The sequence below is a fragment of the Schistocerca americana genome, chromosome 2 (genome assembly GCF_021461395.2).
Source record: "Schistocerca americana isolate TAMUIC-IGC-003095 chromosome 2, iqSchAmer2.1, whole genome shotgun sequence".
NCBI lineage: Eukaryota > Metazoa > Arthropoda > Insecta > Orthoptera > Acrididae > Schistocerca > Schistocerca americana.
Window position 1 is genome coordinate 211891573 of NC_060120.1, and position 17614 is coordinate 211909186.

At 39.9% G+C, this 17614-nt stretch overlaps 1 protein-coding gene across 5 annotated transcripts in view; it reads left to right on the forward strand.

Moving 5' to 3' along the window:
* LOC124595023 (Fanconi anemia group A protein-like) overlaps positions 1-17614 on the forward strand; it is a 230631-nt gene that overhangs the window by 171442 nt on the left and 41575 nt on the right. For all 5 annotated transcript variants that reach the window (XM_047133578.1, XM_047133575.1, XM_047133577.1 and 2 more), the window contains exons 20-21: positions 5569-5852; positions 6669-6774. In XM_047133578.1, coding sequence (XP_046989534.1) covers positions 5569-5852; positions 6669-6774 — 390 coding nt within the window. The remainder of the gene's footprint in view (positions 1-5568; positions 5853-6668; positions 6775-17614) is intronic.

A 17614-nucleotide genomic window follows, 5' to 3' on the forward strand; every position in this document is an offset into this window, starting at 1 on the left:
GATCCCTGCGAAACCCTACATTTCAGCAGGATAATGCACAACCGCATGTTTCAGGTCCTGTACGGGCCTTTCTGGGCACAGAAAATGTTCAGCTGCTGCCCTGGCCAGCACATTCTCCAGATCTCTCACCAATTGAAAACGTCTGGTCAATGGTGGCCGAGCAACTGGCTCATCACAATATGCCAGTCACTACTCTTGATGAACTGTGATATCATGTTGAAGCTACGTGGGCAGCTGTACCTGTACACGCCATCCTAGCTCTGTTTGACTCAATGCCCAAGTGTATCAAGGCCGTTATTACGGCCAGAGGTGGTTGTTCTGGGTACTCATTTCTCAGGATCTATGCACCCAAATTGCGTGAAAATGTAATCACATGTCAGTTCTAGTATAATATATTTGTCGAATTAATATCCGTTATCCATCTGCATTTCTTCTTGGTGTAGCAATTTTCATGGCCAGTAGTGTATTTACTGTTATTGATTTCACTTACTAACTGACAAATAATCCATTGTTGTAGTGCCCCTATTAGTATATTTGATGTGATGTCAGAAGAGTAAAATACTTATTTCTTGTATCCCTGTTTTTTACTTTTGTAGTCAAACAAATATTTTATTGTTATTTCTGTCATTGTGCCACACTACTGTGTCTTCATATTGAAATTCCACTATAAAAGAGGCAGACAATATTACATTAGGGGCATCATGTTAATAGCGAATGGTAACAGGGTTTGGATACCAAGAGAAAACAAAGATGTATGCTTGATACTTATAAGTTGGCGGTAGTAGAAGTTTAAAATGTGATACAGACCCTGAACCATATGATGTCATTTAGCCTGATAGTGGAATGGAGCTGCCAGAAGCTGCTCAACTCACCTTTCCATGTATGGATCATTTCAGCCCTCTTCTGAAAGGTTCTGGATATTACTACTTCATCTATACAAACAGAACACCATGCCAACCCTGGCAGTGAGTAGTTTTACTTCTGAAGATGACGACAGAGACAGCTGTTGAAAGCTCTTGAGTTTACTTGAGTTGATCTGGTTGGAATAACTGAGATGATATATTCATCACTGCATCAATTTTCTGTTTCATTTCTTATTATGTTTGGAATACATTGAAGTAGACATATATATAATACATCATTCATATAATGAAGATAAATATTATTAAGTATTTGAATAAACAGCATTAATAACCGTTTTTAATTACATATTGTATATTTTTAGGTACAGCCATATTTGCACCAGTTCTACTCTCTAAGCAACCATGCTCCCATAATCCTTGTATTTCATATTTTATTTAAATATTTATATCCTTTATTATAAGCAGTGATCGAAAATTGCTATTGGGAGGCCGTACGGGCAAGAATTGGTATTCCAATTGGGCAAAATCCCTGTAAGAATTGAGGTAATCATCCCACTGACACACTGGGTTGAAGATACTCATTTTGCTAAAGCACTGCACCCTGTTGCGTGCAGTCTGTAATTGCCTGTGCACTTCTTTGCCTGACAGGAATCATCGACCTTTCAAGGCCTTTTTAGGGGACCGAAGGCATGTTAATCACATGGGAAGAAATCAGAAATACAGGGCGGGTGGTCGAGTGTCTCCCATCTCAGTTGGCCTAACTTCTGTGTTACGGCATTTGCAATATGGAGACATGCATTATCATGAAGTAACAGGACCCCTTGTCACACTACTCCTCATAAACATTCTTTATTCTCTGATGGATTTCTACCAGTATTTGTCCTTCGGCCGCCAAGAAAAGAATAACAGCACATTGGTCCTGTTTGGACACATTTGGTAATAATGTCACCGTTGTTCATGTTTACGCATTTACTGCCCGCATGTCGAAAGACACAAATGCCACACTAATCCCTTGCCTATATGTGATGCTTATATATCTGCATCGGAGTTGCAGTGTGTTGCATATACGCAGCAATGTTGGCCTCAAATGTAAACTTTTTGATTGCCCTTTATATTTACCCATTTTTGTGTATTTCTGTCTATTGATTATGCTCAGTTTCAGCCCACACTTTTACTGGTTCCTCACTTCGCATTTTTATTATAAACATGGTTTACATGCCTGACATCGCATCATACTCCACCACCACCACCACCACCACCACCACCACAGCCAGTACTGATATCTGGAATGTTCATCACTATTCTTTCTCCCTTTGTTCATATTGATTAATTTGAAAATATATATGTGTGCTCTGAAGCTGACTGAAATTTTGATGACTTAGCAAACTGTCCTTTGAACTGTTAATGTTTCTGCCTGCCATTCAGTGTTTCACCTTAAAATTGTCACATTCAGTTGATGCAAAAATTGTTGGAGTACACATTGTTATTGTTGCAAGTACTATGAAAATAATTGGGATAATTTTGAATTGTTGGCATGTGGATCATATCATGTACACAGACGGAGTTACTTGTAGGTTGTATAAGATTTCAATTAAGAAAATCAAAGTTCTGCTGGTTTAGTTTATTCTAGCCATGGCCTATCTTTTTTCATCTTTAATCTTGTGATGAACATTGCATAATAACTTTCCTTGCTAAAGGAAAATGCAATGCAACAGCAATTGTGGACTTCCAAGTAGACATTTCATAACATGAGATGTTTGTTTCTAACAGGTCAGCTGCATTTCATTAAAGATGTTACTTTGGTTCCTTTTTTATGTGACTGTATCATAAAATTTTACATATATTCATAAAATCATTCAGAAAGTATTGCAAAAATAAGGCAATTTTCTACTTTCGAAAAACTTACCTTGATGTCTTCACTGTATCATCGTACTGGCATATGCATCAGTGCACTCTACTTGGTAAACATTCCAAAATATGCCTCATAGGAAGATTGTTCCAAAAAACGTCTAAGGCACACACAATGGCCTTTGAGGTCTTTGAATAGTAACCCATTGATGGCTTAATTCAGTTTCGGGGAGAAAATAAATCATGTTTTCATTTGACACCATATATCTATTGAACAATGTACATAGAAGTGCATGACTTATGGATCCCTCAAGAAATGTTTGTACATATACGAATACATGTTGGTATGGTGGAAGAAGTTGCTATATAGTCCTGCTTTGGCTACTTTTCCTGGATTCTTTCAAGAAACTTGGCAAGATTTACTCTGCCATATTAACCTCTAGTTACTTTTCTTCCCTGAAGCGTGCAGTAGGGGAGATGCACACCATAGTTTCGCACACAGCCTAGACTCTCTTTATTTTGCTGGACAGTCATCATCAGCAAGGACCCAGATTTTTGGTGCTACTTCACATTTCTGTCAGATAGGTACAGTTATCTCAAATTTTCACTTTGTAACATGCTGTAGAGAACACCGACAAAAAGAAACAAGATTTGTATGATATGTTCCATTATGTTTGCATTTCTTCTCAGATTCTGTGATGCTATTCCAAAGTACATTAAAAACATTACTACCACCTAAGAAGCAACCACATGGCATTCACTGTTGTTGTTGTTGTTGTTGTTGTGATCTTTAGCACCAAAAATGATTGATGCAATTATCCATTTTAGTCTTTCCTGTGCAAACTTCTATCTCTGAATACCTACTACAACATACATCCTTCTGAATCTGCTTACTGTATTGGTCTCCCTATCCATTTTTTTTACCTCCCACATTTTCCTTCATGCCTCCGGATGTAACCTATCAACTGATCCCTTCTTTAGTCAAGTTGTGCCATTAGTTTCCTTTTTCCTCAGTTCAGTTCAGTGACCTTCTCATTAACTATTCAATCAAAGTCTTTAGTGTTCTGTAGCACACTTTTTCATAAACTACTATTCTCTTCTTGTCTGAGATGCTCATCGTCCACTTTTCACTTTCATGCGAGCTACACACCAGACTAATACCTTTCAAAAAGACTTCTTAACACTTACATTTATTTTAGATGTTAACAAATTCCTCTTTTTCATAAATGCTTTTTGTGCTATGGTCAGTTGACATTTTATTCCTCTGTGCTTTCAACATCATCAGTTAATTTGCTCCACAAATAACAAAACTCACCCACTACTTTCAGTATCTCATTTCCTAATGTAATTCTCTCAGCACCACCTGATTTAATTAACTGAATTCCATATTTATGTCTTTCTTATGTTTATTTCCATTGTATAACTTTATTTCAAGACACTATCCATCCCATTCAGCTGCTTTTCCAAGTCCTTTGCTGTGTTCAAAAGAATTGCAATATCACTGGCAAATCTCAATGCTTTTATTTCTTCTCAGTGAACTTCAATTTATTTTCCCAATTTATCCGTGATTTCCTTTATTGCTTGTTCACTGTGCAGATTAAATAACATCAGGGATAAGCTGCAACCCTGCCTCACTTCCTTCTCAGCTACTGCTTCCCCTTATGTCCTTTTAATTGTTACAACTGCCGTGTGGTTTCTGTACAAGTTGTAAATAACTCTTTGCTTCCTGTATTTTATCCCTATTACCTCAAAATGGTTCAAATGGCTCTGAGCACTATGGGACTCAACATCTTAGGTCATAAGTCCCCTAGAACTTAGAACTACTTAAACCTAACTAACCTAAGGACATCACACACACCCATGCCCGAGGCAGGATTCGAACCTGCGACCGTAGCAGTCCTGCGGTTCCGGACTGCAGCACCAGAACCGCTAGACCACCGCGGCCGGCCCCTATTACCTCCAGAATTTCAAAGAGTATATTCCAGTCAGCATTGTCAAAAGCTTTTTCTAAATTTACAAATACTCTAAAAACAGGTTTGCCATTCTTTAACCTATCTGTTAAGGTAAGTCATACGGTCAGTATTTTCCTAAGTGCTCCCACCTTTCTCCAGAAACCAAACTGATTGTCCCCTATGTCAGCTCCTACCAGTTTTCCCACTTTTCTGCATATAATTTGTGTCATGTTTTGCAACCATGAATTATTAAATTGATGGTTCAGTTGCATTCACACCTGTCAGCACCTGCCTTCTTTGGAATTGGAATTATTAAATTCTTCTTTAAGTCTGAGGTTATTTCAACTGTCTCATATATTCTTGCACACCAATAGAGTTGCATTTCCTCAGGAAGAACAAGGGCTGTAATTTCCCTTACTTTCATCTGTTTGCAATACCAGGACAAGGTCAGTTTGGCCAATGTACAACACTACATCAGTCAGTCATCTAGGTTGATGCCTCCTACAGCTCCTTTTCAGGAACCATAGGTTAGACTGGCCTCTCCACAGATACCCCTCCATTATGGTTGCACCTACAACACAGCTGTCTGTATTGTTGAGCCACAAATGCCACCCCACCTCAGCTAGGTCCATGCTGCCAAGTGAATTCTATTGTGAGGTATTGGTACAATTCATCCTCCAGACTGCGTATAAGACCATTATACCAAACATACAGTGGCTGTTCTATGAATCATCTTGCTTGAACATAACCATGATCAACTGCTATGCACTACAATTACTTCAGTGACAACCACTACCTCTGGAACGTGGCTGCACATGGAACTTAATCAGTATTTTCTTGTCATCAGTTGAAATAAAAAGTTTTTTACTCATAGCACAGGACTTAAACACATTCATCATTCACAGATGACACTGAATGAGTGGCTACAAGCAGAAGCTGACACGGCTACTGAAAGTGAATCTGCAGGGTGTCGTCAGCAGAGGCTAATAATGAGGTGCTCTCCTCCAGACAAAGACACCCTTCCCAATTTATTCAATGCAGCAATAACTTTCACTGATGCATCTCTGGAATCTGATCTTGTATTAGTGTTAACTTACGTCATTGAAACAAATGCAGCTAATATTGGGTCATCATGGCTGTTGCAACAGTGGGCCAACCAAAAGCCCACAGAGGATAATCGCATTTGCAGGTAATGCAGCTAAAGTATAGTGACCTGTCATTGGATGCCTAGAGCAAATATTGTATTAAAATCTAGTTTAGAAAATAACCATAGCTACAGTTCTTGTAACTGTTTGTGTGGATGCTGTCAACCATTATAATTTTTAACTTTATTCTGCTCCATGGTTTCCATAAGCATTTTAGGGCAAGTGCTTCAGCAGTTCCATTGAAAAGGACACGACTTCATTCCTACACCCATTCTTGTCCAGTTCGATCCTGTGGTCGGTCACTGAAGCTGCTGTTGTCACTATAATGTTCAACCCTAATCCTCCTCCTTTCCTTTGTTTCCTACACATTTCTGGTTTTCACCTGAAAGGTCAACTCAGTTGTTCATGTGTACAAATTTAGGATGAAACGCAATGTAGTTAATAACATTTCACACTTCCAGCATTGTACTTCAAAACTTCATCTGGATGGGGCTGACTTAAATTAATAATTGTTACACTGCTTGACTGTTTGTGTTTACAAAGAATTTAAGTAGAGATCCCAGCCATTAAAAGTTGCATATTGTAAAGTGTAAAAACAGTGACACAGGTTTGTGACATATAAACTGTTTAAGAATAATGTTTGCTGTATGGCACAGCACACTCTCATACAGTCAAACAGTTAAGGAATTCTTATATGTGTGTATCGACGTATTGTGACCTGTAGCTCCTGTTACCAAGGAAAACTTTAGGGATGAGTAATTGCATAATTGCTGCCTACAAAACTAATGTGAACTAATATTGAGAAATCTCATCTTTCCTGGTACTGTTCTTTTACTTAAATATGAAATTTTGTCTTCCAGTATTGTAACACGATTACCTCCTTGGTTGATCTTCACGTCTAACTATTCTGTGACTCCAGGAAGGCAAATAATGCAAGACGTGGCAGCCTTTATAACCAAACGTTTAGTAAGTGGTTCCTTTGTTCTCTAGCATACTGAATTAGGAAAGGGTAGTCTAGCGTTTACTATGGTTTTATTATACAAACTGTTATTTCAAAGATGTTCATAATTTCTCCAGGAAGAGCTGAATATACCTGTGTGTGTGTGTGTGTGTGTGTGTGTGTGTGTGTGTGTGTGCGCGCGTGTGTGTACACCTACTCTAGCTCAAGACAGGATGTGTGTATTCTATCTCAAGAAAGAATTCATTCCAAAAGCTAACAAGTTTTCTTTCTGTTTTGTGTGTGCCTGTCAACAACTCAATGTCTCTGCTGTTTGGTGAGTGGTCACCTTTACTCCTGGAGTATTTACATTCTGTCAGAACTTCTCAACTGTGAATATTTTTTAACTTTGAGCTAATATTTAAAATAAATAAGTTCACTCTCTTTTAGAACTGCATAGTGTAGAAAGTCAGCAGTTCCTGAAGTGCTTTCAGTCATATGTTGAAATTTCTTATTATTACATTATATTGTTGTAATTGCTTGGTCAACAATCAACATAACAAGGGGCAGTTAATGAACAGTGTTGAATATCTTAGCAACTCAAAAGTTCTTTTTGAAAAAAATTTGAAAGATGAGAAATAGGGGGTGAAATCAACATGCAGCCAAGCATAAAGAGAGAGCAAAGTGAATACTGACGAGCAAATTTTTTGTTGTGGGCGGTACCAGTCACAGGTATCACATATTCAAACCTGAATTTTCCAAACAAAGTATTTTAGTGTGCAATTTTGAACATGGCCGATAATGCAGCAACCGTAGACGAAATTTATAATATTACTTGAAAATTCAGCTTTTCGGCTGAGCAGGTAAAAATTTTCAACTTTACCTAGGTTTCAACTGCTCTAAGGCAGCCTTCATCAGAAGTAAAAAAATTTTACATTACGTAGAGTAAATAGTTATGAAATGGTTTAGAGCAACAGTGCTCACGTTAAAGATAAAAATATATTTGTACATTATAAAATTTTCCTAGGAATGCACAACTTGATTAAGACGCGCCGCTAAGGGCGATGTTTGTTCTTAACTGAGACTTATTAATTTTCATAACAGAAAAAAAAACTCTCACAAATGTATATCGAGCCAAACATTGGCATTATCTTCACCGCTTCACAATGGAGATGAGGAAACTCTTGCTGTGAAAAGTCGTGGTAAAAGTCCATTACACGACTTGCCAAAAATGAACTTGTCTCTCCGACGATAATTACACTGTAGATCTGTTAATTCCATTTGCAAATTGGGATGAATATCATCTACAGAAACAGCAAATGGTCTCGAGAACCATTCAAAAGCTTGGGATAAATATCATATATCCCCAAATCACTCGAGAAATTCCTATTTTATTGCACTAAGTACGGAAACATATTCTTTGCAATTCTTTTCTTGCACAGTAGACAGAGTAGAGAAATGCATTGCGTTCCCTGACGAGAGCTGTCGTTCCCACAGCTCAAGCTTGCTAGTGAAAGCTTGTACCTTTTCAGCCATTTCACAAATTAGCTGATTTTCTCCTTGCAAACTTGTGTTCAATGCATTCATGTGTCCGATAATGTCCACTAAAAATGCAAGGTCGGCAACCCACTCTGGATCTTTTAACTTGGGATCGTACCTTCTTTTGTCCTTTAAAAACTGATTTATTGGTATTCTCAGCTCAAAAAATCTTTTTAGTACTTTATCGCGGCTAAGCCAGCGGTCTTCACTGTGGTATGGTATGTCACCGTACTCTTCCTCAATTTCAGCTAAATATGTGTGAAACTGTCTATGTGTAAGCCCGTGGGATTTCAAATAATTAACTGTCCGAATAACCACTTGCATGACGTCCCCCAGTTTTGCTGCTTTTGCACAGAGTACTTCTTGGTGCAAAATGCAGAGGATGCTGTACAATGATTCTTCTGTACGCTGTAGCTTTTGTCTTAGTAATCCAACAAATCCCATTTGCTCCCCTTTCATTGGTGTCACTGACACCAAACGTTCCCAGTTTAATCCAGCTGAATCGACAGCTTCTTCGACGGCTTTTAGGATGTCCGCGCCAGTGGTCGTGCTTTTTAAAGATATCATATCTAAAAAATCCTGTGTTATGTGCAGAGCAGTGTCCATGCCGCAGACACAAATCACTAAATGCGCGGTGTCTGAAATATCTGTGGCCTCATCAAGTGCGATGGAAAAAGCAATAAACTCCTGCACTGCACTCCTTAATTGACGGTAAACGTCACCTGCCATGGCACTTGTACTACGACTTACAGCCCGCCGAGAAAGAGTGATAGCTCGAAACTGATTTGCATTCAGTGGGCAAAGTAAATCAGCAGTGTCATTCATGCACTCCTTTATAAACTCACCTTCAGCATATGGTTTTCCAGCTCTCGCTATATTAAGCGCAATCTTATAACTTGCACGTACCGCTGGGCTATGATTGTTGTCGTCCTGAAAAATTGAAAACAGTGCTCCATAAAATGTTAAATCAGTTAGATGACAGACATGACGAAAGAAAGTCACAGATCTCTCGTGACAACAGCAACTTACATCAGATTCATCTCATATCGTCAGATCGCGCTTCTTAAGCTCAGTCCACTCAGAATCCGACAATAAATTGTACTCGTCCTTGTGAAATTTGTTATAATGGCGTTCAATACTAAACTTCCGCTGGCCAGCGAGAATGCTGCCACATATTAAACATTTTGAATTATCACGGTTTTGCACGAAGAAAAAATGATTCTCCCATTCCTTTTTAAAAGATAGCAAATCTCCACTTCTCCGTTTCCTTGACTCACTCTGCATTTTCCGGTTCTTGAAATACAACGTTCACTACGTAGTGGTCGCTTCGCATCAACGTCCGCAGCTTAGCCTGGTACTACACTACCGCAACCTGCCGGCTGTCGCCACTGCCCCAGTCAACGACTGCACGCGAGCAGCACACGTGCAGCGCTTTGCGCTCACGAGCCACGTGTAACGTTTGCCCGCCCCTGCTCTAAAGGTTCCCACTGAGGACATTATAGGAAATGTGGAGGCAGGAATCCGTCTGTTATCACCATAATCTGCTGATGAAATTAGGACAGAAACAGCCAGAATATTACCCAAACGAAGCCACCTAACAGTAATTTGTCTCAAGCAGAAAGGGAAGTGCTAAGGGAGATCAGTGCAGGTAAGAGCATCAATATACTTATAGCTGACAAATGTAATACCACAGTTTTGATGACAAACAAAAATTACAAGAAGAAGATTAGTGAACTTTTTGATCACACTACTTCTACATATACATCTATTTCATACACAACAGATATTTTTCCAACTGACGTAGTGGCTTTATTTAGACACTACATTACCACAAATTATTTCCAGTACGGCTGTGAATTTTATGAACAAATTGAAGGGGTGACTATAGGCAACCCTCTTAGTCCAGCTGTTGCCAATTTATTTATGGAGTTCATCGAACAGTGGGTGCTGCACACATCTACATCTACATTTATACTCCGCAAGCCACCCAAAGGTGTGTGGCGGAGGGCACTTTACGTGCCACTGTCATTACCTCCCTTTCCTGTTCCACTCGCGTATGGTTCGCGGGAAGAACGACTGCTGGAAAGCCTCCGTGCGTGCTTGAATCTCTCTAATTTTACATTCGTGATCTCCTCGGGTGGTATAAGTAGGGGGGAAGCGATATATTCGATACCTCATCCAGAAACACACCCTCTCGAAACCTGGACAGCAAGCTACACCGCGATGCAGAGCGCCTCTCTTGCAAAGTCTGCCACTTGAGTTTCCTAAACATCTCCGTAATGCTATCACATTTACCAAATAACCCGGTGACGAAACGCACCGCTCTTCTTTGGACCTTCTCTATCTCCTCTGTCAACCCGACCTGGTACGGATCCCACACTGATGAGCAATACTCGAGTGTAGGTTGAACGAGTGTTTTGTAAGCCACATCCTTTGTTGATGGACTACATTTTCTAAGGACTCTCCCAATGAATCTCAACCTGGCACCCGCCTTACCAACAATTAATTTTATATGATCGTTCCACTTCAAATCGTTCCGTACACATACTCCCAGATATTTTACAGAAGTAACTGCTACCATATAATCATACAATAAAGGATCCTTCTTTCTATGTATTCGCAATACATTACATCTGTCTACATTAAGGGTCAGTTGCCACTCCCTGCACCAAGTGCCTATCCGCTGCAGATCTTCCTGCATTTCGCTGCAATTTTCTAATGCTGCAACTTCTCTGTATACTACAGCATCATCTGTGAAAAGCCGCATGGAACTTCTGACACAATCTACTAGGTCATTTACATATATTGTGAAAAGCAGTGGTCCCATAACACTCCCCTGGGGCTCGCAAGGGGTTACATTAACGTCTGTAGACACCTCTCCATTGAGAACAACATGCTGTGTTCTGTTTGCTAAAAACTCTTCAATCCAGCCACACAGCTGGTCTGATATTCCGTAGACTCTTACTTTGTTTATCAGGCGACAGTGCGGAACTGTATCAAACGCCTTCCGGAAGTCACGGAAAATTGCATCTACCTGGGAGCCTGTATCTAATATGTTCTGGGTCTCATGAACAAATAAAGCGAGTTGGGTCTCACACGATCGCTGTTTCCGGAATCCATGTTGATTCCTGCAAAGTAGATTCTGGGTTTCCAGAAATGACATGATACGCGAGCAAAAAACATGTTCTAAAATTCTACAACAGATCGATGTCAGAGATATAGGCCTATAGTTTTTCGCATCTGCCCGACGACCCTTCTTGAAAACTGGAACTACATGTGCTCTTTTCCAATCATTTGGAAACTTCCATTCCTCTAGAGACTTGCGGTACACTGCTGTTAGAAGGGGGGCAAGTTCTTTCGCGCACTCTGTATAGAATCGAATTGGTATCCCGTCAGGTCCAGTGGACTTTCCTCTGTTGAGTGATTTCAGTTGCTTTTCTATTTCTTGGACACTTATTTCAATGTCAGCTATTTTTTTTGTTCGTGCGAGGATTTAGAGAAGGAACTGCAGTGTGGTCTACCTCTGTGAAACAGCTTTGGAAAAAGGTGTTTAGTATTTCAGCTTTACGCGTGATACTCTTTTTCAATGCCATTATCATCCCAGAGTGTCTGGATATGCTGTTTTGATATGCTAACTTAAGACCAGAACTTCCTAGGATTTTCTGACAAGTCAGTACATAGAGTTTTACTTTCGAATTCACTGAACACTTCATGCATAGACCTCCTTACGCTAACTTTGACATCGTTTAGCTTCTGTTTGTCCGAGAGGTTTTGGCTGCATTTAAATTTGCAGTGAAGCTCTCTTTGCGTTTGCAGTAGTTTTCTAACTTTGTTGTTGAACCACGGTGGGTTTTTCCCATCCCTCACAGTTTTACTCGTCATGTACCTGTTTGAAACGCATTTTACGATTGCCTTGAACTTTTTCCATAGACACTCAACATTGTCAGTATCGGAACAGAAATTTTCATTTCGATCTGTTGGGTAGTCTGAAATCTGCCTCCTATTACTCTTGCTAAACATATAAACCTTCTTCCCTTTTTTTATATTCCTATTAACTTCCATATTCAGGGATGTTGCAATGGCCTTATGATCACTGATTCCCTGTTATGCGCTTACAGAGTCGAAAAGTTCGGGTCTGTTTGTTATCAGTAGGTCCAAGATGTTATCTCCACGAGTCAGTTCTCTGTTTAATTGCTCGAGGTAATTTTCAGTCAGTGAAAGACTGACTAAGAGGTACCGCTACGTGGATGATGCTTTTCTTGTTCGGACTCACAGCGAAGAGGAGCTGGATGTCTTCTATGGTAGTAAGCCAAAGATACAGTTTATGATGAGGAAGAGAGCAATGGTCAACTTAATTTTGTGGACGTGTCTGTAAATACATAGGTGGACAGGACTCTGGGCCCTAAGTTATACAGAAAGATTTTGTTGTCTCTGTCCAGCACAGTTTTAGTGACACCTCTCTTTTATCTATGATTCCTTGTGCAGTTATTGATCAGTGTATGTTACACTGCACAAGGAATCATAGATCAAAGAGACGTGTCATTAAAACTGTAGTGGACAGATCCAACAAAATCTGTGAGCCAGTTTATTTGCAGGATGAATTAAATCACTTATGGCAACCCTTCAAGAAAAATGGATCCACTAGTAAGGAGATTTATTGAGTACTCCATCAAAGAAGAGAAGAAGCTGGAACTACTGAGCAACAGAAGCCGCCATCTGGAAAAGATTTCCTCATTCAATAATAAAATTATGGATCCCATTGGGAAAGTTTTGGTCAAGTACGGGGTCAAAACGATCTTCAGACCCACCAAGAAGATTAATGAATATTTAAGAACAGTGAAAGATGCGTGGCACCCCTACTAACACCTGGGGTATATAAAATTCAATGCAGTAGTGGACAAGTCTATATAGGAACTATGAAAATAAGTGTCAACATGCACATAGGTGAACACAAAAGGAACTGTCATCTGGGACATACCAAAAAACAGGCCATAGCAGAACTTGTTCTTCAGGATAGGAACTACAAAATAAAATTCTGTGAGATGAGCATTTTAGCAAGGACATGACATTATCATGCATGCATGTACAGAGAAGCAATAGAGAGTAATAAACACCATCATAATTTTAACAGAAAAAAAAGGTTTGAAATTTGATAAAATATTGATGTTGACCTTGTGCCAACAGAATGACAATTGATTATTTACAACTGAGAATGATGATGCTCCATAGATAGTCATACATTGGGCATCACATTACGTATGGTGGTGCCCTCTATGCTCTCTATAAATGCAAGAGCCCCGCAAGCCTTAGTGGTAGTAGCCATTTTACCTCAGAAGATGTCTCCCACAGTCAGAGACGAAATGTTAGGATGTAGTTTTATACATCAACTGCGGCCTTTCAGCCAAGAAGTTTTAACAAGACGCTGGCCATGAAAGCCTGTATTGTATGATTTCAAAAACCTTCCATAAATGATAAATACGAAATAACAAGTAATTGTTGGTGGTTGGGTATGAACCAGTGACCCGCAGTAGGCCAGCAAGCTATGCTAATCACTGCAGTGCAGTGATGGCAACACACCTCACGGCATTGCTCCCTATACTGGAAAGACAGTAATGTACTGTTTCAGAAATCCTCGTTGGAGCCAACTACAGCAGGTTGGATATAGGTCATACTGGTCCTCTGGATGGTGGTGCTAGTGGCTCCTCATATTCCGGTAGTGTGTTACATCCTCTTTGCTCTGATAAGCATTGCAGTAGCCCATACCATAGAAGCTTTGTGATCGTTGATTGGGTCTTCCATTTCCTTGCAGCTCCCACTGTCGATCTACACCTCTCGACTGTAGTAAAGCTTCATACGAAGGACATAAATAATGTCTCAGCACTTTTGTCTCCTTGATGGAGTGTGATATGTGATGCCCAGAAAGCCCCAAACGATACAATATGGGCCAAACTAGTGCTTTAGTAACTTTTCTGATAGTCCCACTTACTGCACAGGCAAAAAAAAAATTCATACCATGTCTCCGGGCTGTATATCAGTGACTGAAGCTTGGTATTATAGTGCCCCCTGTCTTTCTCTAGGTATACAGGGTCCATAATGCGAGCCAGCTACATTGCTTCTTCAGTCTTAATGATGAAGCATTTCACATAGTCATCCTGAGTACAATCCAGTTGAAATTTTAACATTGTATCCATTGTTGTTTCAGCCGTGCGACCTTGGAACGAAAAAATGGTGGGAATCCTGTAGAGTCTTACTTCACTGTGTTGTGCACAAGGTCATGATGGGCAGTGTTGTATCCCAGTCTCTCTGTCTGACATCAGTGTACACCGACAGCATATCTGCCAACTTCTTATTAAAGCATTTTGTGAGGCCATTCATCTGCAGATTGTGTGTCCTGACTGGAAAGCTTTTCCATGATCAGAGATCATTACAGGGGTGCTCTGTGCTTCAAAATTGTGTCTTCTTCAAAGAACTTTACACGAGTTCCACAGCTTTGGTGACAGCATAGCAGGTGAGGTAGTCAGTGCAGACTATTAACCTTAGATTTCTGCTGTCTATGTCTTCATCTACATCTGTACTCTGCAAATCACTGTCAGGTGCATGACATGCAATAATTATCCTAATCTTATCCTTACTATCCCTACATGAGCAAAATGTAGGGGGCAGTAGTACAGCCCTAGAGTAATCATTTAAAGCTGGTTCTTGAAACTTTCTTAACGGACTTCCTTGGGATAGTTTACATCTGTCTTCAAGAATCTGCCACTTCAGTACCTTCAGTATCTCTGTCATACTCTCCCATGGATTAAACAAACCAGTGACAATTCATGCTGCCCTTCTCTGTATGCATTCAGTATCCCCTACTAGTCATATCTGGTATGGTCCCATATACTTGAATAATAGTCTAGAACTGGTCGCGCAAGTGATTTGTAAGCAAGCTCTTTTGTAGGCTGATTGCACTTCCCTAGTATTGTACAGATAAACTGAGGTCTACCACCTGCTTCACCCATGACTGAACCTGTGTGACCATTCCATTTCATATCCTTACAAAGTGTTACACCTACGTATTTGTATCAGTTGGCCGATTCCAAGAGTGACTCATTGACATTATTGTCTTTCTTTTTCTGAAGTGCAAAATTTTACATATCTGAACATTTAGAGCAAGTTACCAATCATTGCACCATGTTGAAATCTTATCAAGATCTGACTGAATAGTTATGAAGCATCTCTCAGATGGTACTTCATTACACACGGTGTACAACTTTGGTTCCGCTGTTTGCCGATAGGTGGCGACAGTGGTTAAGTAGCGGTCAAAAGAAACAGATCGCAGACATCAGGCAGTTAGCTTGGACCTCGGTCAACATAACCCCACTTAAGCATTAGTCGATTTGTGTTTGCATCATAAGGTTGTTCTTGAGAGAAAATGTAAGTTTATGAGCCTAATTCTTGTCATTTGCAGGAGGTGTTACTGTTTTGTTTCAATATGAAGAAAGCAGCGGCTGAGTCTCATTGAATGCTCTCAAGTACATATGGTAAGGATGCTATTAGTGAAAGAATGTGTCATGAGTGGTTTCAATGCTTCAAGAATGGTGATTTTAACGTCGTAGACCGGTATAGTGATGGAAGAGAGAATGTTTTTGAAGATGCAGAATTGGAGACATTGTTGATTGAAGACTCACGTCAAACTCAAGAAGAATTGGCACGATTAGTGGGAGTGACACAGCGAGCCATTTCTAAACGTCTCAAGGCTATGGGCCTGGTTCAGATAGAAGGAACTTGGGTCCCATGTGAGCTGAAACCAAGAGACGTTGAACGGCATTTGTGTGTTTGTGAACAGTTGCTTCAGAGACAGAAATTGTGACCAGGGACGAAAAATGGGCTCATTATGATAACCCTAAACCCAAAAAATCATGGGGATATCCCGGCCATGCTTCCACGTCAACGGCCAAACTGAATATTCACGGCTCCAAGATCATGCTCTGCATTTGGTGGGACCAGCTCGGCATCGTGTACTAGAACGTGTTAAAACAAAGTGAAACAATCACAGCTGCTCATTATCGAATGCAATAAATGTGTTTGAGCATAGCATTAAAAGATAAACGGCCACAATACAGCGAGAGACACGATAAAGTGATTTTGCAGCATGACAATGCTTGACCCCACATTGCAAAAGAGGTCAAAACATACTTGGAAACATTAAAATGGGAAGTCCTACCCCACCCGCCATATTCTCCAGACATTGCTTCCTCTGACTGTCACCTGTTTAGAACAATGGTGCATGGCCTAGGTGCCCAACACTTCCGATCTCATAAAGAAGTCGCAAATTGGATCAATTCATGGATCGCTTCAAAGTCTGAACAATTTTTTCGACATGGGATTCGTACGCTGCCCGGAAGATGGGAGAAAGTAGTTGCCAGCGATAGAAAATACTTTTAATGATAGATGTGTAACGAATTTGTTTCATTAAAGCCTCAAATGTTGGGGAAAAAATTGCCGAAGCAAAGTTGTACACCTTCTAAATAAATGCATTCTCTGCAAAAAACCTGATTTTCCTATTAATATTGTCTACAAGGTCATTAATAAACAATGTGAACAGCAAGGGTCCCAGCACACTTCCCTGGGGCAATCCATAATTACTTTTACATCTGATGATCACATTCCATCCAAATAACATGCTGTGTCCTCTCTACTAAAAAGTCCTCAATCCAGTCACAAATTTCTCTTTATACCCAATATGATCTGCTTTTGACAATAAACTTAGATATGATACTGAGTCAAATGCTTTTCGGAAATCAAGAAACACTGCATCTATCTGGTGCCTTGATACATGGCTTTCAGTACGTCATGTGAGAAAAGTGTGAATTGGCTTTCACATCATCAATGATTTCAAAATCCATGCTGGCATTGAGGAGGTCATTCTGTTCAAGATGCTTCATTATGTCTGATCTCAGAATGAGTTCTAAGATTCTACAATAAATCGATGTCAAGAATATTGGATGGCAGTTTTGTGGATTGCCTCTACTACCCTTCATGTAGATGGGTGTAACCTGTGCCTCTTTTCAAGAACTGGGCACGGTGTTTTGTTTCAGGGATCTACAATAGATTATACTTGGAAGAGGGGCTAACTCAGCCACAAATTCTGTAGAAAATCTGACAGGGTTTCTGTCAGGACGTGGAGCTTTGTTAAATTTTAATGATTTCAGCTGCTTCTCAACACATCTTCTGCTAATACTTATTTCAGTCATCTTTTCAGTGGTACATGGATTAAATTGGGACAATTGTCCTGCGTTTTTCTTTGTAAAGGAACATTTGAAAATGGAGTTAAGCATTTCAGAT